The sequence below is a fragment of the Myxocyprinus asiaticus genome, chromosome 35 (genome assembly GCF_019703515.2).
Source record: "Myxocyprinus asiaticus isolate MX2 ecotype Aquarium Trade chromosome 35, UBuf_Myxa_2, whole genome shotgun sequence".
NCBI lineage: Eukaryota > Metazoa > Chordata > Actinopteri > Cypriniformes > Catostomidae > Myxocyprinus > Myxocyprinus asiaticus.
Window position 1 is genome coordinate 42,869,142 of NC_059378.1, and position 25,244 is coordinate 42,894,385.

Below are 25,244 nucleotides of genomic sequence, written 5' to 3' on the forward strand. Positions count from 1 at the left end.
AAAAGAGAAAAGAAAGAAAAAGGAAATATTATATTTATTTAAAAAATGAAACGTCATGGTTCCCTGATGGAGGAAACAAGACGTTGTGTCGATGTAGTGACACTAGGGGTCACTCTTGGGAGCCCGAAACACCTCTGGTCTTTGATAAAAGGCCAATGAAAATTGGCGAGTGGTATTTGCATGCCACTCCCCCAGACATACGGGTATAAAAGGAGCTGGTATGCAACCACTCATTCAGGTTTTATGCTGAGGAGCTGAGACAAGGTCCGGCCATTTCAGCGGGTAGTTCAGCGTTGTGGCAAGAGGGACACAATGTTTCGTTCCCTCCATCAGGGAACGGAGGTTACGCAAGTAACCATGACGTTCCCTATCTGTCACTCACTCGACGTTGTGTTGATGTAGTGACACTAGGGGTCCTTATTCAAAACGCCACAACTGGCTGAACTGTGTTACGTGAACTGGTGGTGTGTGATGGGCAGACAACTGTGTGCCTCGTAGCCAGCACACCAGGCTGACACATAACCAACATAGTTATGAGTGTCAAACGGCCCTTTGGGGACAAGTTGACTACCCAAAAGATAGAGACAGGCTAACCCAGTTGTGGCCTCTTTTCTCCTTCTTTTTTCCACTCCCTAGAAAACAAGGGGGATTATCCGACTGGGCCGCAAGGTCTAGTGGGGGGGTGTCCCTCCCAAGGGGATGGCACCGCGGAGACCACACCTCGCCCAAAGTGAGGGGGGGATATTTAAGTGGAAAATACGTCACATGGTCTTGCCGACCATTTGGAGAGTCTCATGGTAGATCCTACCCAACGGGGTAGGAGTTGCTACAAACATGGAGACTGTGGCAGAGGGGGCTCTGCCCAAGGAAGACGCAGTTTGCCAACAGGGAAACGAATTAGCGGAAGATATACATCGCATGGGGTTACCTTACAGGGAACCGCCACATGCGGAGCACCTACCCCAAAAAGGGCTCTTAGTTAGCACATGTACTGGGCCGGCAGTGAGTGGCTCCGAAAACTCGACTGCCACAGGGCTCAGAGGAAGTCAACCAGGGAACATAATTTGTGAACACTACTGGGAATTAATGGCACACATCTTCAGCTTAAAGGAGGTGAAAGGCTCTATGTGCAAGCGATACACCCGGCCAGCTATCCCAGGCTTATCTGCTTGTATTGCGTTCCACTACATGGGACGAAAACAGTTCCACCCGGAGGTTGTAGAACCTTGCAAAGGTGTTGGGTGTTGCCCAGCCTTCTGCTCCGCAAATGTCTGTTAGAGAGGCACCCCTGGCCAAGGCCCAGGAGGCCGCTACACCCCCAGTAGAATGGGCTCTTAGCTCCAGGCACGTTTCACTGACAGAGAATGCTTGCAGGTCTCCTACCCTCTTGATGGAAGTGAGCGTAGTCAGGAGGGCAGTCTTCAAGGAGAGTGCCTTAAGCTCAGCTGACTGCAAAGGCTCAAAAGGGGCTCTCTGTAGACCCTGAAGAACTACAGAGAGGTCCCATGAGGGAACGAGGTGCGGTCTGGAGGGGTTCAGTCCCCTGGCGCCTCTCAGGAACCTGATGATCAGGTTAGTGCCAGCATGTCTATGCCGAGGGGTGCTTCGGTCAGGGTGTACCAGAGCAGGCAGTGGGAGGATTCTTGGGAGGCGAACAGGTCTACCTGTGCCTGTCTGAATCGACTCCAAATCAGCTGGACCACCTGAGGGTGGAGTCTCCACTCTCCCCTGAGCGTAACCTGCCATGACAGCGCATCCGCTGTAGTGTTGAGGGGATGTGAGTGGCTCGCAGCAACTTGAAGTGCTGCTGACTCCAGAGGAGGAAACGGCGGGCGAGTTGTGACATACAACGAAAGCGCAGACCACCTTGGCGATTGACATATGCTACCATTGCCATGTTGTCTGTCCGAACTAACACGTGCTTGCCCTGGATCAACAGCCGGAACCTCCGCAGGGCGAGCAGAATTGCCAACAACTCGAGGCAGTTGATGTGCCAACGTAGTCGCAGGCCCGTCCATAAGCTGGTGGCTGTGTGCCCATTGCAAACAGTGCCCCAGCCCGTTTTGGAGGCGTCTGTCAGGACCACAACGCACCTGGAGACCTGCTCTAGGGGAACACCTGCTCGTAGAAACGAGAGATCGGTCCAAGGGCTGAAAAGACAGTGACAGTCCGGCGTGATGACCACGTGATGTGTCCCGCGGCGCCATGCCCACCTCGGGACTCGAGTCTGAAGCCAGTGCTGAAGCAGTTTCATATGCATCAACCCGAGCGGGTTGGCCACATGCCCCATGAGCCTCTGAAAGAGTTTCAGTGGAACAGTTGTTTTCTGTTTGAATGCATTTAAACAGGCTAGCACCGACTGTGCGCGCTCGATCGTGAGGCACGCTGTCAAAGAGACTGAGTCCAACTCCAAACTGAGAAAAGAGATGCTCTGAACCAGGAGGAGCTTGCTCTTTTCCCAGTTGACCCGAAGCCCTAATCGGCTGAGGTGCGAGAGCACCAAGTCTCTGTGTGCACACAACATGTCCTGAGAGTGAGCTAGGATTAGCCAATCATCAAGATAGTTGAGAATGCGAATGCCCACTTCCCTTAACGGGGCAAGAGCTGCCTCTGCGACCTTCGTGAAGACACGAGGGGACAAGGACAGGCCGAAAGGGAGGACCTTGTACTGATATGCCTGACCCTCGAATGCAAACCGCAGGAAGGGTCTGTGTCGAGGTAGAATCGAGACGTGAAAGTACGCGTCCTTCAGGTCTACCGCCGCGAACCAATTTTGATGCCGGACGCTCGCCAGAATGCATTTTTGCGTCGGCATCTTGAACGGGAGTCTGTGTAAAGCCCGGTTCAGTACTCGCAGGTCCAAGATTGGCTGAAACCCACCACCTTTCTTTGATACGATGAAGTAGGGGCTGTTTTCGTGCTTCACCAAGGTGAAGTGGATACCCCTGAACCTGGGCGGATGCCTGGCGAACTGAATCGTGTAGCCGAGTCGGATGGTACGGACCAGCCATCATGACAGATTGGAAAGCGCAAGCCACGCATCCAAGTTCCGTGCAAGGGCGACAAAAGGGACAACGTCGTTGGACGTACCAGAAGGTGGGGCGGAGCGGTGGGGCGGAGCTCGAGGTGCCCCACCATGTCGTGGCCGTGCTGAATCTAGGGACATCGAAGCACTTACCTGACTCTTTATGACCACCCCTGGAACAGCCTGGGACAGTGGAGGAAGAGGCCTGTCCTCGCAACCCGTGGAGACTGTCACATTGGGGGCGGATGTGTGCCACAGCTGGGCGCACAGGGGCGGGGAGACTGCCGCTGGAGCACCAATCCTGCAAGGGAAAAAAGGTGGACGGTGGTCGTGATGACGACCGTGTACACTGGGTATGTGACCCAGGGAAGGAGGAAACTGCTCTTTTGCTGAAATGTTGGGTACCACAGCCACTTGGGCATGCGACGAAATCAAATAAAAAGGCAACAAAAGATTCTCCGCCCGGCCCTCCACCGGGGGATGGAGTGGTCTTACTACCAGCTCCAATGCAGTGGGTTTCGTCGTGCCTGGGTCGCCCGTCTCAGGAGCGCATTGACGACCTTCGTGGGTTCTTGGCAGCCGGCCGTGAGATGGGTGGCGTCTGCTTCCTGCGGTGGACTCCATGCCGGGGCCGGTCCGAAGGAGCGGGCTGCGGCAGAGCCAGTGCAGTCACCGCAGGGGGACACCCTTGGCGACGAGCAGATGGGGTGTGGGATCTTGAGCCACACCGGGGCAGGATATGCCGGATAGCCTCTGTCTGCTGCTTCACCATCGAGAACTGCTGGGCAAAATCCTCGACGGTGTCGCCGAATAAGCCAGCCTGGGAGATGGGGGCAGCAAGGAATCGTGTCTTGTCGGCCTCACCCATCTCGACCAGGTTGAGCCAAAGGTGGCGTTCCTGGACCACTAATGTTGACATCGTCTGCCCGAGAGACCGCACCGTGACCTTCGTCGCTCGGAGAGCGAGGTCGGTCGCCGAGCGCAGTTCCTGCATCAGATCTGGGGCGGAACTACCCTCGTGCAGTTCTTGTAGTGCCTTGGTTTGGTGGACCTGCAGGAGAGCCATGGCATGCAGGGCAGAGGTGGCTTGTCCAGCAGTGCTGTAGGCTTTGGCCGTCAGGGACAACGTGAACCTACAGGGCTTGGATGGGAGCTTTGGGTGTCCACACCAGGTGGCGGTGCTCTGCTGGCATAGGTGCACTGCGAGCGCCTTATCCACCGGGGGAATCGCCCTATAGCACCTGGCCGCCCCGCCATTGAGGGTAGGGTGGGGGAACTGAGAAATCGGGATCACAATTTTCTCCCACAATTTTGTCAGCTCCTAGTGCACTTCCGGGAAGAAAGGCACTGGAGCGGGGTGTGGCTGCTTTGAGCAGCGCCGCGAGCCCAGGAACCAATCATCGAGACGCGAGGGTTCAGGGGAGTGCGGAGGGTTCCACTCTAGCCCGACGCTCGCGGCCGCCTGGGAAAGCATATCGGTCATCTCTGCATCAGCCCGTGACTGGGCAGTCGACCCCGAAGCAGGGAGCCCAGCTGAGGCTTCTGCGTCCAACTGGACACGCTCGAGAGCTCATCAGCTTCGCGGGCTCCGAACAAGAGGTCGAACTCGCCATGAGACGAGCCGGTGGACTCATCCGGAAGCCCGATCAGGGCAGATGAGCGTGCTGGGGAATGGGAGGTCCGCGGGGGGATACCCGGTGGAGGCGATCCCATTCGGGTCCCCAAATCGCCCCCAGTGCTAGCCGCACTAGCCTCAAACCCGTAGGTAGAAGGACCAAGGTGGGGAGCCGCTGGGGTGGCTTGCTTTCTTACGAAAGCAAGCCGCGACCACAATGTTGCCATAGTCATGTTCTCACAGTGAGAACATGAACCATCCACGAACGCTGCCTCCGTGTGGGTTGCGCCCAGATACGAAAGACAGCGATCGTGACCGTCAGAAGTTGAGAGGTAACGACAGCAACCAGGAATTAACACACAATCAGAAAGGCATCTTTAAAAAAACGCGTCTTTAAAAAGACGTTCCGTGTGTGCCGCTCTTTTAGAGAAATATACTCTTTCAAGAAAATATACTCTTTTTTTCTGCTGAAGCACCTAGGGGCGTTCTCTGCAGTGCACCAGTGCAGAGGAGGGAGAAGCCGCTGAAATGCGCCGTCAGATCCAGCAGAGGTGAATGAACAGTTGTGAGAATTCAGCTCAGTGAGCATGACCGTTCGGCTCCGAATGAGTGGTTGCATACCAGCTCCTTTTATACCCGTATGTCCGGGGGAGTGGCATGTAAATACCACTCGCCAATTTTCATTGGCCTTTATCAAAGACCAGAGGTGTTTCGGGCTGCCAAGAGTGACCCCTAGTGTCACTACATCGACACAACATTGAGTGAATGACAGATAGGGAACCAGTTTTAGGACCATTTTTGCATTCATTGTGACATTTATTATGCAAATAATAAGCACATTCTCATACTAATGACTGTAATGTGAATATAACATTGATATATTAGTATTTATACATCAAGATAGATGTACTGACTGAACTGATGCTGAATAAAAAAATAAATAAAACAAATCATTAAATTCATTGTTGTGTAATTTTAAAGTAATCTACTACAAATTACAAAGTAATTCTCTAAAAATTGTAAACAGATTACTATGCTGATTGTTTAATCCAAAAGGTAATGACATGAGAGTCACGTGAAGCCATGCGAGGTTCGGACGTGTGAACGGTGAGCTCTGTGCACTTTGCTAGTTTTAATACTTTTCATGTCATAAACTGGTGAGGTTTGATACACCCTGATCCTTAACTGTTCTATGTCAAAGAATTCAAGATCCTCGGGCTCTGGAGACATTAAAAGACACTTACGTGCTCAAGCTGACGTCCCCCCGGAGGCCGCAGACCGGGGAGTCAATTTGGAGAAGTGAAGGAGATTCGGCGTGAATTGCTGAAAGTATCGGCGATGCTGGCGAAGGTCGTTGTTGACTTGGAGGATCTTGCTGTAATACGTCTATCGACCACTGCCCTGGAGACAAAATTCAATGATATTGTTACAAGAGTGGCGGAGGTCAAAAAACAGATTGATTATTTGGATTCATCGGAGAGGCAATTAGCTGCTAATCCCCTAGCGACCAAAGTAGATTTGGAGCACCTCTGAGAAAAGTTGGAAGACTTAGTGAATTGGCAAGGAGTAAAAGAAGGCTTTCTTGGAAGAACCACAGCATTTTCTTTTTCCCAGACTTTGCGAATTCGACAAGAGAGAAACGTGATCGATTCAAAGAATGCAAGAAACTCTTACATCAACGGAAGGTCGCTTTTGCACTGATGTTTTTGACCAAATTGAGAGAGAACATTTACATGCCCACAACAACCATTGTCCTTCATAAAGTCAGTTGAGTGAGTAAGTCATTTGGTGATACTCATGTTGCAGCCGAGTGGGCCTGAATCACTGAACATTCACTTGACCGTCCGAGGAAGCTGAGTGCCTTTTTTTGTTTCTTTTTGTGCTTGTTCCGCCTAGCGGCTGGAGTTGTTTTGTGTAGCAGCACTCATTCAGGACAGTGTTGTGGATGAATATGCACGTTCTTTGTGCTTACGCCTCCTATTGGTTGGAGTTTGTTTTGTGGAGTATTTCTTGCAGGTCATTGGAGTGATGGGTCATCTGTTGCACTCTTGTAGCAGTTGAATGGGCCAGATCACTGAACATTCGTTTGACTGTCCGAGGAAACTGAATGGCCCTTAGTTGTAGCGGGGGCTCTCGTAGGCATACATAGACTGTTTGAGTTTAGAGGGATGGACGTCGGTTGGTGCTGTCGTGTGCGGGGTTAATGCACAAGTTTTTCTTTTTTCTGTTTGTTTGGTTCGGGGGGAGGCTCGGGGTTTGATTGTTGCGCTAATATGGAATGTGGTCTTTATAATTTTATTTTTGACACACAATCTATTTGTCAAATGTCAAATGTTAGTATGAGTGGATTGTCTCTCTCCATGTGGAATGTGAATGGGTTGGGGAACCCCATAAAAAGAAGGAAGGTTATTTCTCTTCTTAAACATAGTAAATATGATATAGTGTTTCTTCAAGAAACACATCTTTCCCCGCAGGAAGCTGAAAAATTTGGGAAGATATGGGGTGGACATGTTTTCTTTAGTGCTGGCTCAAGTAAGAGCAGGGGAGTCATTACGCTGATAAGTAAACATCTACAATTCAAATGTCTCAAACAGATTAAAGGTAAATTAGGAAGTGTCATTGTTGTTTTTGCAGAAATTCAGGGGCAAAGGTTGATTTTGGCTAATATTTATGCACCTAACGCTGATGATCAGGGCTTTTTTATAGATCTTGAAGGGATGCTGCAAGCCACTGACTCCCCTCATGATATAATATTGGGAGAAGACTTTAATCTATTGATGGACTCAGTCATTGATCATAGTGAAGCAAAAGTGTGTAAGCCCCCTAGAGCAACATTGACGCTTCACAGGATGTGTAAAAATCTTGGTCTTACAGATATTTGGAGACTTTTTAACCCATCTGGTAGAGACTATAAATTTTTTTCATCAGTCCATTAAGATTTACTCTAGAATAGATTTATTTTTTTGATATCTAAGTCCCTCATTTCTTCTGTTGTTGATTGCTTAATTGGAAACATCTTAGTCTCAGATCACGCACTGGTGAGTTTAGAGGTGTTGCCACATACAGAGAAAAAGAAATCATACAGTTGGCACTTTAATGTATCCCTTTTGCAAAATCCTGATTTCCAACAAATGTTAAAGGCTGAAACCAATATTTATATGGAGACCAACTGGTCCTCAGTATCCTCTGTGGGCATGGATTGGGAGGCATTTAAGGCGGTTCTTAGGGGCCGGATCATACAGTATGCCTCATTCACCAAATAATCCAAAGCACGAGAACTCGTGGAGTTGGAAGGGAATATTAAAAGTGCCGAGGCAGAGTTGAAGCACCGAATGTCATCTGATGACCTCAGAGAATTGACCCGATTGAAATACAGATATAATACTATTTTGTCGTGGAAGGTGGAGTTTTGGCTATTCAGGGCATGACAATCATACTTTGAGTTGAGGGACAAAGCAGCGAAGATTTTGGCTAGATATATAAAGCAGAAAGAGTCTTTTTCTACCATTCCCTCAGTGAAATCTGCTGGTGGTGAAATATTTACCTCAGCCATTGATATTAATAATGCCTTTAAAGAATTCTTTCTTGATCTTTATAGTTCCACATCTTCGTCTACTGATGAAGATGTTAGACATTTTGTGGAACCATTAGAACTCCCTAAACTGATGACTGAGCAAAAAATGTCTTTTGATTCTGAGACAAACTTGGAGGAGCTTGGCGAGGTAATTAAGGCCATGCTTACAGGCAAGGCTCCAGGGCCAGATGGCTTTGCCACTGAATTTTTTAGATCTTATGCTACAGAACTGGCTCCACTTTTGCTAGAAGTTCATACGGAATCATTAAAGAATGGAAAGCTTCCGCCAACCATGACACAAGACCGGATCAGTCTGATTCTTAAAAAGGACAAAGATCCAAGCAATCCAAGTTATCGTCCAATTTCTCTGATCCAGCTAGATGTAAAAATATTGTTAAAAATTCTGGCTAACCAATTAAGTAAAGTTATGATATCTTTTATAAATATAGATCAGGTGGGGTTTATTCGGGCCGCAGCTCTTCTGATAACATTTGGCAATTCATCAATATTATGTGGTCAGTGGTGAATGATCAGACTCCAAATGCCGAAAAGGCATTTGATATGGTAGAATAGGATTATCTTTTTAAGATTTTGGAAATATACAGGTTTGGGAATACTTTTATTGGATGGATTAAGTTACTTTATAGATGCCTGGTAGCGGTGGTACAAACAAATAGATTAATTTCAGATTATTTTATGCTGAATAGGGGCACCCGGCAGGGTTGCCCTCTGTCCCCATTATTGTTCTATCTTGCCCTGGAACCATTAGCAGCCGCAATAAGAAAGGAAGATGATTTTCCAGGGGTGGTGGCGGGTGGTGTGGTGCATAAGCTTTTGCTTTACGCAGATGATATTTTATTATTCGTCTCCAACCCCATTAGATCTATTCCTTGCTTTTACAGAATTATTAATTCCTTTTCTACATTTTCAGGAGACAGAGTCATTTGGTCTAAATCCGAAGCTTTGGCGCTGACAGCGTACTGCCCAGTAACGGCTTTCCAGCCAGGCGCCTTCCAGTGGCCCAAACAGGGCATTAAATATTTGGATATTTTATTCCCAGCAAATTTGGGTGATTTAGATTTTGACCCCTTAATAAAAAGGTTTTCGAGCGATGTGGGCAGGTGGGCTTCATTACATTTATCTATGATTGGGAAGGTTAATGTTATTAAAATGAGCTGTATTCCAAAATTTAACTACCTGCTACAATCTCTCCCTGTAGATGTCCCCCTCTCTAATTTCAAGCAAATTGATTGCACAGCGAAGTCCTTCATTTGGAATGGTAAGCGTCCTAGATTACATTTTAATAAGTTACATAGGCCGACTGACAAAGGTTGGCTAGGCCTACCCAAGATTTTATTTTATTATTATGCATTCGGTCTCAGACATTTAGCTCATTGGACGCTTCCTCCTGAGAGAGCCCCTCCCTGGTTTTGTATTGAACAGGAAGTTGTAGCCCCTATTTTGCCATTGCAAAGCCTATCTATCAAACTAATCGGAGAAGTTAAGTTACACCCTGTTATCTCGCATTTGCACTCGGTATGGACAAAAGTGTCCAGAGTGTTTAATTCAGACATTTATTTAAATGTTGCCTCGAGCATATGGCTGAACCCAAAATTATGTATTAATAAGTCCTCTTTTTGCTGGTCAGAGTGGATCATGAGGGGGGTTACTACACTTGGTGACCTATATGAGAGTGGAGTGTTGAGATCCTTTGAAAATTTGGTTCAACATTTTGGGATTCCCAGATCTCAGTTCTTTAGGTATTTACTGCTGCGCCACCTGCTCTGTATTGTTTTTGTTAGTAGCATACACCCCCCTAAAGCGGTATATGCTCTGGGAGAGGTGATTACTGCTTTTGGAAAAGGTCATGAGGCATCAGTGTATTACTCCCTGCTAATTTGGTGTCTGGGGGATGGAGCTTTAACTTCTATCAAGAGATTATGGGAGAAAGATCTAAACTTGGTATTGGAGGAGGGAGTGTGGGCTAGGATTCTAAAAAAATGTCAAGTCTGTATCTAGAGATGCAAGGGTGCACCTTATGCAATTCAAGATTTTACATAGATTCTATTGGACCCCCTATAGATTGAATAGGCTTGGTCTTAAAGACACACCCACCTGCTGGTGATGCCAATCAGAAGATGGAGACACAACCCCTGTTTTTTGGTGGGGTGTCAAGATCCAAGAATTTTGGTTGAAGATTCAGAGTTTTATGTGTGACGTTTTGGGCACTCAAATTTTGTTTTGCCCCAGACTCTGTATTTTGGGTGATGGGGCGGTCATAAATCTGGGGGATTATCACATACAAAATTGGGTTCAGACCAGCATTATGATTAACAGGCAAATTATTTTAAGGTGATGGAAGTTGGATGGAGCGCCCTCATTTCTGAAGTGGTGTGCTGAGATGGGGAGGGTGGCTGCTTTCGAGGAGGGGTCAAGCAGAAGGCTGGAGGTTTGGAATTTGTTTGATAGGAAATGGGGCAAGTACTTAATGTTTTTGGGGGACTCTCGGGGAGGGGCTGTGGAGAGAGTTGTTTAGTTTTAATTCTATATTTTTATTATATTTTCTTTTTTGTTTTCTTTTTTTTTTTAGTATGTGTGTGTGTATTCTTATTTGTGACCACAGTGGTGTTCGTTGGGGGTCAGGGTGGGGTTGGTGATTGGGGAGGGGTAATAGTGGGGGTTAAATGTTAATACAATGTATATATGTTGTGTTTTTTCTTTGTTAAATGTCTATGAATCAATAAAAAATGTTATAAAAAAATAAAAAAGGTAATCACATTACAACTTTAAATTAAAATTACTTTCTAAAACTGTTTTCACAGAGAAGTTAGTTTTTTCACTTAAGTTCAAAATAAACAGCCTTCATCTGTCACAGAAATGCAAACGTAATGAACATAATTCATGTTTTAAATGTATTCTATATAATTAATACTTCTTTGAATTGTGTAACTAAAGTATGTAATTAACTTCTTTGGCCCTCCAGCTGAGCGTCAACCATGATGTAGCTGGCCATATAGCACTGCGGGGTAGCCGACATGGGGGCATCCTTATCACATGGCCCAGCCACTGCAGCTGGCACTGGGTGATCATGGCCCCAATACTTCTGTAGTTGGTCTTTACAAGTATTTCATTGTGAGGCATACGCTCACACCATGTAATTCTCAGAATGCACTGAAGGCATCTGATGTGGAAGCACTCTAAGGACTTAATGTGATGGCTGTAGGTTACCCAAGCTTCACAGCTATAGAGGAGGGTGGTGACACAGACCGCTTGGTATACATCGACCTTTGTGGAGGGATGAAGGTTCTTGTTCTCAAATACTCTGCGCCGAAGTCTCCCAAAGGCAGATGAGGCCTGTTTAATCTGGCTCTGGATATTGTTGTCGATGCTGCTATCCTCTGCGAGAATACTCCCCAGATATTTGAAGGATGGCACTACTGACAGCTGTTCACCACCAACAGTGAAGGGAGGTAGAGTGGATGGGACACTGGTACTCCACTGGCAAAGCACTTCTGTCTTGGTGGTGTTGACAGTCAGCCACATCCTGCTGTACGCTCTCACCACCACAGCAAGGATGGACTGGAGATCTTCCGGAGTATGTGCCACAAAAGCACAGTTGTCTGCATACTGCAGCTCCAGGACTCGCTCTCTACAGAGTTTAGTGGTTGCATGGAGCCTCCTAATGTTAAAAAGATTGCCATCTAGTCTGAAGTCCACTGCCACGCCACACCACTGCTGTTCTCAATACTGTTGTGGAGAACCTTGTTAACACACAGTAGGAAGATGTTAAAGAGCACTGGCGCTAGCACACACCCCTGCCTCACCCCTGTGCGTACAAGGAAGGGCTCTGAGTTTTGTCCACTGATGGTCACCCGAGCAGTCATCCCATCATGGAACTGGCGGAGAATGTTAACACATTTATTGGGACAGCCAAACCTGAGGAGGACATCCCATAAGAGCTCTCCTTGCACAGTGTCAAAAGCTTTGGAGAGGTCGACAAAGGCCATAAACAGGTCCTGATTTTGCTCCCGGCACTTTTCCTGAAACTGCCGGGCTGTGAAGATCATGTCGACCGTACTCCTGTTCCTCTGAAATCCACACTGTGATTCAGGCAGCATTGATTTAGTGATGTTACTGATGAGTCTCTAAAGCAACACCCTAGCCAGGACCTTACCAGCAACGGAAAGAAGTGATATGCCCCTTGTTTTTATAAATGACAACAATGTTTGCATCTCTCCATTGTTGTGGTCTGTTCTCATCAGTCCAGGCCTTGGTAATGTACTGGTAAAGGGTGCACATACACATGTACCCTCCTTCCTTTAGTAGCTCAGCAGGGATATTATCTGCGCCAGGGGACTTGTTGTTCTTAAGGAAACGGACAGCTGACAGAACCTCCTGGAAGGTTGGTGTTAGACTGAGGTCATAGATGGGAGGATGTTCAGGCAGTTCGTCCAGGATGGTGGAGTCTGTATCAGAGTCCTGATTAAGCAGGATGTCAAAGTGTCAGCCCACCACAACAGGATACTATACTGATCCTTCAGAAGCTTTAGACCATCTGCTGTCTCCAGAGATGTGACGCAGTGATTTCTTGGGCTGTAGATGATTTTGACAGCATTATAAAAATTATGCATGTCATTTTTATCAGCAAAGGACTGGATTTCATGTGCCTTTTCAGTCCACCACTTATTCTGGATGGCCCGTGTTGTTTTTTGCACTTTTCTCTGAGCTGCCTGTCAATACTGCCTGGTGTTGGTGGATGTAGGGTAATCTAAAGTTGCCCGATGTGCTTTGTGCATGTCCTTAAGCAAGTTATGGATGGTGTCTGAGTTATCGTCAAACCAGTCTTGGTGGTTCCTACTCTTATGGCTGATAGATTGGGAGCTGATATAGGTCCACTGTTGTTCCATGGTGTTTTTCTGGGTTCAGACAAGGTTCCAGCTCACTTAGTTTCTCAGCTAAGAGGCGTCGGAACTCACTTCTGGCTTCATTGCTTCCCAAGCTGTTGCAATTTAGCTTCTTTTTGTTGGGTTTTGCAACCGCAGAGGGGGACGCACTTTCATATGGAGCTTGGCCACAATCATATGATGGTTGGTCCAGCACTCTGCACCCCTCATTGCACGGGTGGTATGAACATCCTTGATGTCACTACACCTCACAATGATGAAGTCAATCATGTGCCAATGTTTAGAGTGAGGGTGCATCCACGAGGTCTTATACTTGGCCTTCTGCTGGAAGATGGTGTTGGTTATGGTAAGGTTATGCTCAGAGCAAAGACTAAGTAGCCTCATGCCATTTGCATTCACCCTGCCAATACCATGCCTACCTAGTACTCCACCCCATATCCTGTTGTTCTCTCCCACCCTAGTGTTAAAGTCCCCAAGCAAGAGGATCTTGTCACTCTTAGGGATCCGGCAAAGAGCTTCATCCAGGGCCTGATAAAAGCAATCCTTGGCCTCGTTCTCAGATGGCAAAGTTGGTGCGTAGGCACTAAGAAGTGTGGCATAACGCTTCTTTGCCAGGGGGATACGGAGGATCATTAGCCTTTCACTAATGCCAACAGGTGTTTCTGTGAGACTTGGTAGAAGGGTGTTCTTGATCGCCAGTCCTACTTCATGGAGATATTGTCCACCTGTGGGGAAACCTTTCCAGAAGAAGGTGTAACCCCATCCCTTCCTCTCAACACAAACACAAACACACACACACACACACACACACATATGTTGGTGCGGCTATCTTATGAGTACTCTCCATAGACATAATAATTTTTATAGTGTACGAACTATAGATTCTATCCCCTAACCCTACCCCTAAACCCAACCCTCACAAAAAAAACTTTCTGAATTTTTACATTTTCAATAAAACATCATTTGGTATGTTGTTTTTAAGAGATTTGAATTATGAGGACACTAGAAATTTCCTCATAAACGAACCAAACCCACCCCCCCCACACATACAACAACAACAACTGCCATTCGCCACTAAGTGTTGGTGACGTCACCACGACACTTGTGCCAGGCTATGTGCACCTTGAGGCCACGTGAAGTGTCGAAAGCCCGCTGGCAGGAGGTCATGGGGCAGACCCAGATGCCACAGGTCGACTGACTGAGACAACTGGCTGATGGACCACATGTGCCCCCTAATGTGCCAACTTGCTGTGCTTTAGCCACCCAATGCTCCGCTCAGTGTTTTGAGTGTCGCTCCTCCACCCTCCATTGTTGTTGGAGGGCAACTGCCTCGAACTGCCCAGTAGCGTCCTTCATGAGCCTCCTCCACAGAGGCCAATCTTGACACCGCTGGTACCAGTCAGCAGCAAGTCCACTCAGCTCCAGATCCTCCTGTACCACATCATTCCATCTCCTCTCTAACCCGTGCTGCGCCCGTTTATCCCTCTTAATCCGGCTGAACAAAAGCTGTTTAGGCATGCGGTGGCTGGGCATGCGGGCTACATTGCCCAGCCAACGCAGCCTTGCCTGCCGGAGGAGCTCACCGATGGGACTTTGTCCAGATCTTTTAAGGATTTGTGAGCTCCTCACACAATCCAGCCTGGTTAAACCCAGGATGGATCATAGGCAGGTCAGCCTAAATGTTTCTAACCGGCGAAGATGTTCCATTAATGAGGTACACATTTCGCAAGCGTAGAGAAGGGAGGGAACGACCGTGGCCGGAAAGACCTGAAGCTTCGTGCGGAGTGACAAACCAGGTAGCTTCCACACAGCATTATGCAACCGATGAAAAGATAATGCCGCTCGACTGATTCGGAGTGAGACCTCCGCTGCTAAACCGGAGCCGGTCATGAGCACACTGCCCAGGTATGGGAAACTCTCCACTCTCTCCACAACTGCTCTATCACCAATTGGGAGTTGGGGGGGTGGAGTGTCCGATGGTACAAAATACCCAGGGAGGTGCTTAGTTTTGGTGGGGCTGATGGTAAGGCCCCACCTCTTAGTGGCAAGCTCCAGGTTCAGCAGCAGCACCCCCAACTCCTCCTCTGAGTGAGCAGCAATTACCAGATCATCAGCATACATAACATGGTTGAGCAATAGGGAGCCATCCCTTGACCGAACCCGGGCATCGATCAGCCTCCCATTGTATCTGTACCAGATGGAAATTCCTCTGGTACAGCTATTGAAGGCTTCACGAACTACGTGTTCAAAATAGATGTTAAATAATGTGGGAGCAAGAGGACATCCTTGTCACACCCCAAGGTGTACAGGGAATGGCTCTGACTCTCGGCCACATAGTTTTACCCGGGCCCTCTCACCATCATGAAGGTCCTTAATGATCGTGAGCAGAGGGTCAGGGACTCCGAAAGCATGAAGAACAACCCAGAGCCAGGCCTACTGATGGTATCATAGGCCTTGACCAGGTCAATAAAGCAGAGATGTAGGTCTTGTTGGAATTCCCTACACCTCTGCTGTAGCAGACGGACAGAAAATATGGCATCTGTGCCCCACACATACACACACATATACACACACACACACAAACACACACACAAACACCACAAACAAACACACACACACACACACACACAAACACCACACACACAAACACACACACACACAACACACACACAAACACCACACACACAAACACACACACACACAACACACACACAAACACCACACACGCACACACACACACACAACACACACGCACAACACACACACACAAACACGCACACACACACACACAATGTGTTTTGAGCACCGTTTTGTTCATGGTCTTTCCATGTACACTCTTTAAGGAATATTTCAAGATCTACTCATCATATTATGTTGTGTTTGGGCTCGTTTGAATTGGGATAGTCTGCTGAAAGTTACGATATGTCATTGTCTATGTTATATGTATGTTTCAGGAAGTAATAAGGAAAAACGTGACAAAAAGACACTTCTGTTTATTACCCCACTAGCACGATATGAGCTCAGTTCAATTAATCTGTCTATCAATAAAAATATATAATTTTAAAAATATGTTAAAAAAAGAAGTACAAAACCTGTCATAATTACTAAAAAAGAAGTTGATAAAAAGATCTAATGCAATATCTTGTGATCATATGCAATATGAGAGATTTATTAACAATCATAATGAGCCGGTCATTTTTGACTGGGAACACAAAAGGTGTCAGCACAAAACAAACACAACACAAGGGTTAATGAGAGTTTGGGGGTAAAATGGTTTTCATTTTCATGAAAATTAAATGTCACAATCTCTCTCCCTCTCTCTCTCTTTCTCTCCCCCTCTCTCTCTCTCCCTCTCTTTCTCTCCCCCTCTCCCTCTCTCTCTCTCTTTCTTTCTCTCTCTCTCCCTCTCTCTCTCTCTCTCTCTCTCTCTCTCTCTCTTTCTCTCCCTCACTCTCTTTCTTTCTCTCTCTCTCTCTCTCTCTCTGTTTCTCTCCCTCCCTCTCTCTCTTTCTCTCTCTCTCTCTCTCTCTCTCTCCCTCTTTCTCTCCCTCCCTCTCTCTCTCTCTCTCTCTCACTCCCCCCCCCCCATACATGACTGTGTTTTTTTAGATGTTTGTACATTTTTCTTCCTTTGAGTGAATTAATGGCTTTAAGTGAAGAAAACCAGAAGGAAATGTTGTAAACCAGAGAAACTTTCTCATCACGCACGCACACACACACACCCACACACATACACACGCGCGGGTTCATGGCTGTGAGAGGCTCCATATATGGTCGTGCCAATGATGTCATACTGTCATAGGCGTCTTTAGTCCGTCTGCGTCTCATTGTTGAGTTTCACTGCTGGAATGTTCAGATCAGCCGAATGAACGCTCAACAGGTACAACACACACACACACATTGAATTACTCGTACACACTGATTTGTGTTGTCAGTTTGGTGTCATTGATAGAAATGTACTGTAAGTGTTTGATCTCAGAGTTTGTGTGCTGATAAATCTAGAGAAAGTGAAGATTGATTTAAGTTGCTGTATTTGATTATTTGAGATTTATAAAACCCATGCTGACGTGAGGTGTGGTGGTGGAAAACGTTTCAGTAAATGTTTCATTGTAACAAGAATCATCTGTAAATGAACAGATCAACTTTTGTTTAAACTTTAAATTTGAGATATGAAATAAAACTGTAGTCAGAGTTCATTAAACTTGTGTAGAAATGAGCTGAGGTGGAGGGAAAGTTGTAGAACTTCAACGGAACAAGAATAAAGAGTTCAAATCTGAAAATAAAATGATTTGTGCATAATGATGTTTACACAGACTTTTTAAATAGATTATTATTGATAGTTTTGTCTAACTTCAGAACGTTATAAAACATGCAGTGACGGTGTAACTGATACATTTTCATTGTAACACAAATCATTTGCAAATTAAACTGAATCAAATCTGAGAGTAAAAGTATTTGTGATGTTTAAACTTTAAAAAGAATTCGTAAAAGTCAGTGGAAATGTTTCAGAAATGAAAATGTCATTATTGAAAGTGTTCATGAAATCTTGTTGGTTGATTTAAATTCATTGCTGAATGAATATAAAGTTTTATAATGTTTCAATGCATGCACATGTACAAACCAACTAACAGGGAACCTTCCAAAAATATTGGCTACAATTATTTAAAGTTTGGGAACAAAAGTAGTTAAAATAATGTTCAGGGAACATCCTTATGATGTTATTAGCATAATAAGGAGCATCTCAGTGTTATTAAAGTCAAAGTTTTCAGGAATGCTTCTGCATGTTAACCTTTAAATAACATTCAACTGACATTAAGAAAAATGGACACTTATGTTCCCACAACCACAATGTAACATTTGGATAACATTTTAAGAATGTTCTAGTTTACATTATCCGTATTTTTGAAAATAAAATACTGAAATAATGTTTATTAGGGTTTATAGGAAGTTAAAGAAATAAGCAATTAAGCAGATTTAGGAAAACAATCCTAATCATTAAAGTAACATAATAATGTAGAATTACATAGTGTTTTTAACTTGAGTACAATAACGTGCTTATATTCTTTTCTTCTTAAACTGTTTAGTCGATTTCATGTAATTTTAGGATGATCATCATGATTTGTAATAATGTCTTGATCTGCTGCCGTCTGCTGGACGCTCACACAAGCTGCTCTGGAAATCACTGAATTAATATCTGTAATAAGATGAGTTCTGTCTGTTATTAAGATTTAAAGGTCAAAACAGACTGATTAATTACCAGCGTTTAACGACAAAAGACAAATTCACATTTCAGTAAGATTACAGCAAAACTGACTTTTTACATCTTTAATACAAGCAGAACACGGCACCAAATACTAATGTTCAAAACTCAAACATTTACAGATATTTAAAAGAATATTTCACCAAAAAGGAACATTCTGTCATCATTTATTCATCCTCATGTTGTTCCAAACTTGTATGACTTTCTTTCTTCTGTGGAATACAAAAGAAGATGTTTGGCAGAACGTTCAGGCTGCTTTTCCATACAATGACAGCGAGTGGTGACCAGGAACAGATCAGCTTGAACATTCTTCTAAACCATCTAAAACTCTGTTCCACAGAAGAAAGAAAGTCATACAGGTTTTTGGCTGGACTATCTCTTTAAATCTAGTGTTTTCGAGGGCAGTCAGATTGTCTTGGTATTGGACAAACCCTCATTCATGACAAACTTTAATATGTTCTTGGAAAACCCTGCGAGAAGGAGTTAAAGTCTTTTTCCATGGCGCAGATTTTCCCTTAGACTTTCCTCTGTATAAATCTGTTGGGAACGAGTCCAAGTGGATCAGATGCTTCAAGGTTAAAACAAAGTCATGTTGAAAATCTCAGTGCTGTTATTAGTTGCGCAGTGGAGCTTCTCATTAAAAGAGTTTATTTACAGTGTCTAATCTCACAACTGTGACTTTATTTCATGCAGTTAAAGAAATAAATTCACGATTGTGTAATGTAAACTCGCAATTGCACGAAAAATTTAGTGACTATTTGCACTAGGTGTAAATGACACGTGACACACAGCGTGGCTGTTTGCACTCCAAACATCTGAAACAGAGAACTATAAAACTAACAGTGCCCACTAGTGTGTAGACAGTGTAAAGACAGTGCCAGTGTTGGGGGGCCTGGGTAGCTCAGTTGTAAAAGACGCTGGCTACCACCCCTGGAGTTCGCTAGTTCGAATCCAGGGCGTGCTGGGTGACTCCAGCCAGGTCTCTAAGCAACCAAATTTGCCTGGTTGAAAGGGAGGGTAGAGTCACATGGGGTAACCTCCTCGTGGTCGCTATAATGTGGTTCGTTCTCGGTGGGGCGCTTGGTGAGTTGTGCATGGTTGCCGCGGAGAATAGCGTGAAGCCTCCACATGTGCTATGTCTCCATGGCAACACGCTCAACAAGCCACGTGATAAGATGCGCGGATTGGCGGTCTCAGACGCGGAGGCAACTGGGATTCGTCCTCCGCCACCTGGATTGAGCACATTGGGAATTGGGCATTCCAAACTGGGTGAAAAACAAACAAAAAAAAAAACGGTGCCAATGTGACAACACGGGTAAGATTACGCCTTTTGTCCCATCCTGTTTCCTGTCTCCACTCTCAATATTTCCTTTAATACTACTTGTAAAAATAAATAAAAATGAATATAAAGATTGATTTATATTCGAGGAGAGAAAGGATTGATCCAGGTAAAATTCAGCATGGTGTTACTACAGTAACCATGTTTAATTTTGTGGTTACTATGATTTTACTACAAAATTCCTTTTGGGAATACATTTTAAATGTAACCTTTTTTTATTTTTTTTATTGGATCAAGGGATCGTAGTATCTCTGGGGTTTTGGTTTAGTTTGTGTTTGAGTTGATGAGGAGAGTTTGTGACTAAGTAACTAACTAAAACTAGCTACATACTTCAGTAGCATGGCTGTAGTTCAGCTGTTTTCACAATACTGACAATAAATGATCTACTGTTTCCATCTAGCATGACAAACGCTACATTGCTGTGTATTACACACACAGCTTTGACCTACTAAATTTGCCAAAATGTCCAGTATACAACAATATTTTGCTTAAAAGTTTTCAAAAAGTGTGTACTGTGCATTATTCAGTAAGTAGTAAGCAAGTATTTCAATCTGAACACAGCCAGACTCTGATATAGGACATGCTAATCTTAGTAATCTTGCATATTACTTTGGAGCAATTGAATAAATACTGTATATCATTCCCTACAATCACAGAAAACTTATTAGGATGATCAAGATTAGTAAATAATCTTCCACATCCACAGTTCTCTTGCACATGCAAACATACTCGGATATTGAGCTCAGTGCTACGTTTCGCCTGTTCAAGCAATTGAGTTTCACTCGTATGCAGTTAAACGTTTGGTTTTCCGTCTCTTAATGGTGAACCGCAAATGTTTAACAAAGTCACAAAGTGGAATTACATGCAGTGAATTATCTCAAATGTGACCGGCCGATCTAAGAGAGAAACACTGCAGCTATTCACACCATCTGTAGAGTGAATGGCAGTCTTACCACTTTATAAATGTTGCACTCTGTAATCCAGTACTGTAATATCATTGAATTATGAAAGAAAACACCAGTTTCACTGTGATTATAATGCTTTGTGTTTTTTTTTTTTTGTTGTTTTTTTTATTCCCTTTTGAAAGGTGGTTAGACTGGTCTGTTTTGATGATTTTAGATGGGTTTTGGGGACTTGACAGCTGGCCAGCTAAACACCAGTTTGGCCAGACTGGGAGACCAACTAAAACAGCTAAATCCAGCTAAAACCTGCAAACTCCCTTACGCAGGTTTCAGGGCTTGTTCCAAACCGGAAATGACTTTCATTTTTCAGTAGAACACAAAATGAGATGTTAGACTGACAGCCTCAATCAGAAAGAAAGTAAGTCATATGGGTTTAGAACAACACAAAAGTGAGAAAATGATCAAATACATTTTAATCTTTGGGTGAACTGTCCCTTTAAATGCCTGCAGCCACATATGAGTGACACACATGGAAGCATGTAATCCCATATGCCTCACACCGATGACATCATCCTCTCTGAAAGAGGTTTTGTTTATATAGTCAGTAATGGTCTTTAGAGGAGGGGAATTCCTTTAAGTATAAAACCACTGAAGGGGGAGAGGAACCCCTTTATTAAGAGACTTTTTCCATTTCCACTCTAACGTGTCCTTTGTAGTGCAGGTTGGCAGCAGTATGCTGCAGTCAGAACAGTCTGGGACCAGAAGAAACCTGCGCCAGCCCCTATGACCCGACTTTCCCCCCAACATCTACCTCTAGATCACATACTGCCTCACTTTAGCTCTACAATGTTTTACTTACAATTATACCTCAATAATACATACTCATACAGCATATACGAGCATGGACAACCTCCCCCCGAATGTCTCTTCAGTTCGCTGAAGAAACAAGCATTGACAGTGATGATGATAACAAAAAAATGTTTTTCTTCCTTGAAAGTGTTTTCAAGAACCCACTGATTATATAAAAAATCTTTAATATCTTATATATAGCACATTTTGTTTTGGTGTCTGAATTTTGTGTGACTTTAGCAAGCTATGACATTCAATGTGTATTTTTTTCCCCACCAAAACTGTATTTGCAATACTGTGATACTGATACTCAGAGTGTCAGCTACTGGTATGTGTAGTTCATTTTTACCACTTTAAAAAAACACAAAAATGAAAGGTATTATTTAATCGCTTAGAAATGTTACAATTGTGCAATACTGTGTCTCCGAGGGTTAAACCAGCCTAAGGTGGTTTTCTGGTCTGAGCTGGTTTAAAGGAATAGTTCACCCAAGAATGAAATTCTTTGACCCTTTTTTGACCCATTTACTGACTCTTAATGTTGTTCCAAACCTGTAAGACTTAATTTCTTTAATGGAACACAAAAAGAGGGCAGATGTTAACCTCAGTCACCATTCACTTTTATTGCATCTTTTTTCCATATCATGAAAGTTATTTTATTTTATTTAAGATGGAGTTTTACATAAACTGTTTTAAAACTGTTTTTAACAAAAAATCGTAATCTTGCAGAGTGTTTAGGACAGATAGTAGGCAAATTGGAACGACTGAGTACATCTATTCAATATCAATTCAGCTATCTATTTAAATTCAAACAATGACAATAAACGACAAACGTCTGAAATATTTTTATTACAAAATCTTTTAAGCTTTTAACAAAATCTGTAACTCTCAACATAACGATCTTTCCTTCTATTCTTCTCTGTTGCCAGACTGAAACTGCTCATCGATCAAGAAAAGGCATACCAAGAGATAAAGGAAGAAGAGAACAGTAAAACAGTCACAAATCTGAAGGACGAGTTAACCAAGCTGAAATCCTTTGCCTTGCTGGTTGTGGATGAACAGCAGCGTCTCACAGAGCAGCTGAACCAACAGACAATACGAGTACAGGAGCTCCAGAACACTGTCACTCAAAACCAAGAGGAGCTGAGCTCCGCCCACACCCACCTGCAAGAGGAGAAGAGCAAAGTCCTGCGTCTGGAGGAGGAGTTACGCAAACAGACCTGTTATTTCCACCAAGAGCAGGACGCCATGACGGCCAAACTGACCAATGAAGACGCTCAAAACAGGCAGCTGAGACAGAAACTCTCTGCGCTCAGCCGGCAATTAGATGAGCTAGAAGAAACCACCAAGACCCTACACAGAGCCGAGGAGGAACTGCAGGAGCTACGTGATAAAATCAGCCGCGGGGAGTGTGGAAACTCCAGTCTGGTGTCAGAAGTGGAGGAGTTGAGGAAACGTGTGTTGGAAATGGAGGGGAAGGATGAGGAGCTAATCAAGATGGAGGACATTTGCAGGGAGCTGAACAGGAAGCTGGACAAAGAGACGATTCAGAGCCGCAGCTTAAAAGCAGAAGTGGAAAAACTGAATCACAGAATCCTGGAGTTGGAGAAACTAGAGGATGCATTCGGGAAGAGCAAACAAGAGTCCAGTTCACTGAAGAGCAACCTGGAGAAAGAGCGGACCATGACCAAACATATGTCCAATGAACTAGATGTGCTCAGAGTACGGATTAAAGAGCTTGAAGCGGCTGAGGTTCATTTGGAGAAAACGGAGCTGATGCTGAAAGAAGACCTGACAAAACTGAAAACCCTGACTGTCATGCTCGTGGATGAGAGGAAAGCTATGGCAGAAAAACTGAAGCTGATGGAAGACAAGGTACAAAACAGCACTGGCAAACTGCAAGCAGAACAAGACAAGGTCAATACTGTCACTGAAAAGCTGATTGAAGAAAGCAAGAAAGCTTTAAGATCAAAGGCTGAACTCGAGGAGAAGATGTGTACAGCCACTAGAGAGAGGGATGAGCTCAAAGCAAAGCTGAAAACTGAAGAAGAGAAAAACAGTGACCTTCAATCCAAAGTAAGCATGATGAAGAAGAGACTTCAGTCGCTTGAGGCTGTCGAGAGGGAATTCTTGAGGAACAAGTCCAAAGAGGAGCACATCAAGTCTCCAGTTCCTTACCGCTACCAACAGGAAGACAACAAAGTGAACGATTTGACCCAGGAAGTGGAGCGCCTCAGGAGAAAGCTGAAGGACATGAAGATGGTGGAGGGTGATCTTCTGAAGACAGAGGACGAGTTTGAATCACTGGAAAAGAGATATTCCAATGAGCAGGAACGGGCGAAATCCCTCATGGAGGAACTGGAGATGTCCAGGAAGGAACTGTCCAAGTACCAGCTGGCTGAGAAAGAAGAATCCAACCAAGAACACATCCTGTACAAGCGTATGAAAGAGGAAGAGGCCAAATCCAGTCATTTGACCCGAGAGGTAGAAGCCCTGAAAGAGAAGATCCACGAGTATATGGGTACAGAAGAGTCCATCTGCCGCATGAAAACTGACCACTCGACTCTTCAGAGAAAACTTACCCTGCAAGAAGTGCGCAACAAAGAGTTGGCCAGAGAAATGGAGACCCTCACTCAAGAGCTGGAGCGATACCGGCGTTTCAGTAAAAGCCTTCGGCCAGACATGAGTGGAAGACGTTTCTCAGATCTTCAGGTCTCCACAAAGGAGGTGCAGACAGACCCAACAGACAATCTGCCCCCAAACTACAAGAGCCTTCCACCATTGGAACGCGCTCTGGTCAATGGAAAGTTGTATGTGGATAGCGATTCAGAGGACGAAGCCAATTACAATGAGATAAACCTCACAAAATGCAGTCCGTCGCTCATTAACAATCTCAACAACAATATGAGACGAGTTAGAGGGCCTTTCCTAAGAGCTAGAGACACTAATCACCCAATGAACGCCAAGAATCAAGCAAGACAGTACGGCAATCATGTCCAGCAAGGGGACGTGGTCCTTACGCACAGTCCAGGACAACCTATCCATATCAAAGTGTCCCCTGACCACGGCCACAATACAGCCACTCTCGAGATCACCAGTCCCACCACAGAGAACGCCCAGTCCTACACAAGCACAGCGGTAATCCCAACAAGCGGCGCCCCTCCGAAACAGCGAATCACAATCCTGCAGAATTCAATCTCGCCTTCAAGCAAGACCAAGAGTTCGCCTCCTCCAGAGAGTCCCCAGAGCCAGAGCACACCTGATTGCTCCGTGTCACCACTTACCCGAACGCTCACTTCTGACTCCTGTGGGTCAGTCAGCCCGGACCGGGCCTTGTCGCCCATTCAGATTGTGTCTGTGACCACTGGAACCCCTGGCAGAGTCGAGCCGGTAGAGCTTGTTGGAGGTCACACTGTGTTCCGTGTGAGCCCTGAAAGACAGAACAGCTGGCAATTGCAGAGGTCCAACAGTTCAGGTCCAAACGTCATCACCACTGACGACAACAAAATCCACATTCACTTAGGAAGTCCCTACATTCAAGCTGTGAATACCGGAGACAAAACCATCAGCCCCTATTACTCCCTTGGGCCAGAGCAAAGGACTCCAGTACTAACCAATGGCACTACCACCAAAATCACAAGCAGTATCATGATCAAACCCACAGCCACTCCAATGTCACGACCCGCACAAATTACAGTAAGTAATATCTGTGACTGACCCTAATTTGCCCATAATTAATGATTGCAGAATAGAGTTCCCGCCCTTGCCGATCTCCGCAA

At 45.0% G+C, this 25,244-nt stretch overlaps 1 protein-coding gene across 2 annotated transcripts in view; it reads left to right on the forward strand.

Moving 5' to 3' along the window:
• Window positions 1–25,244, forward strand: part of LOC127426469 (filamin A-interacting protein 1-like) — a 115,659-nt gene that overhangs the window by 82,578 nt on the left and 7,837 nt on the right. For both annotated transcript variants that reach the window (XM_051673306.1, XM_051673307.1), the window contains one exon: window positions 22,395–25,161. In XM_051673306.1, the coding sequence (XP_051529266.1) occupies window positions 22,395–25,161 (2,767 nt within the window). The remainder of the gene's footprint in view (window positions 1–22,394; window positions 25,162–25,244) is intronic.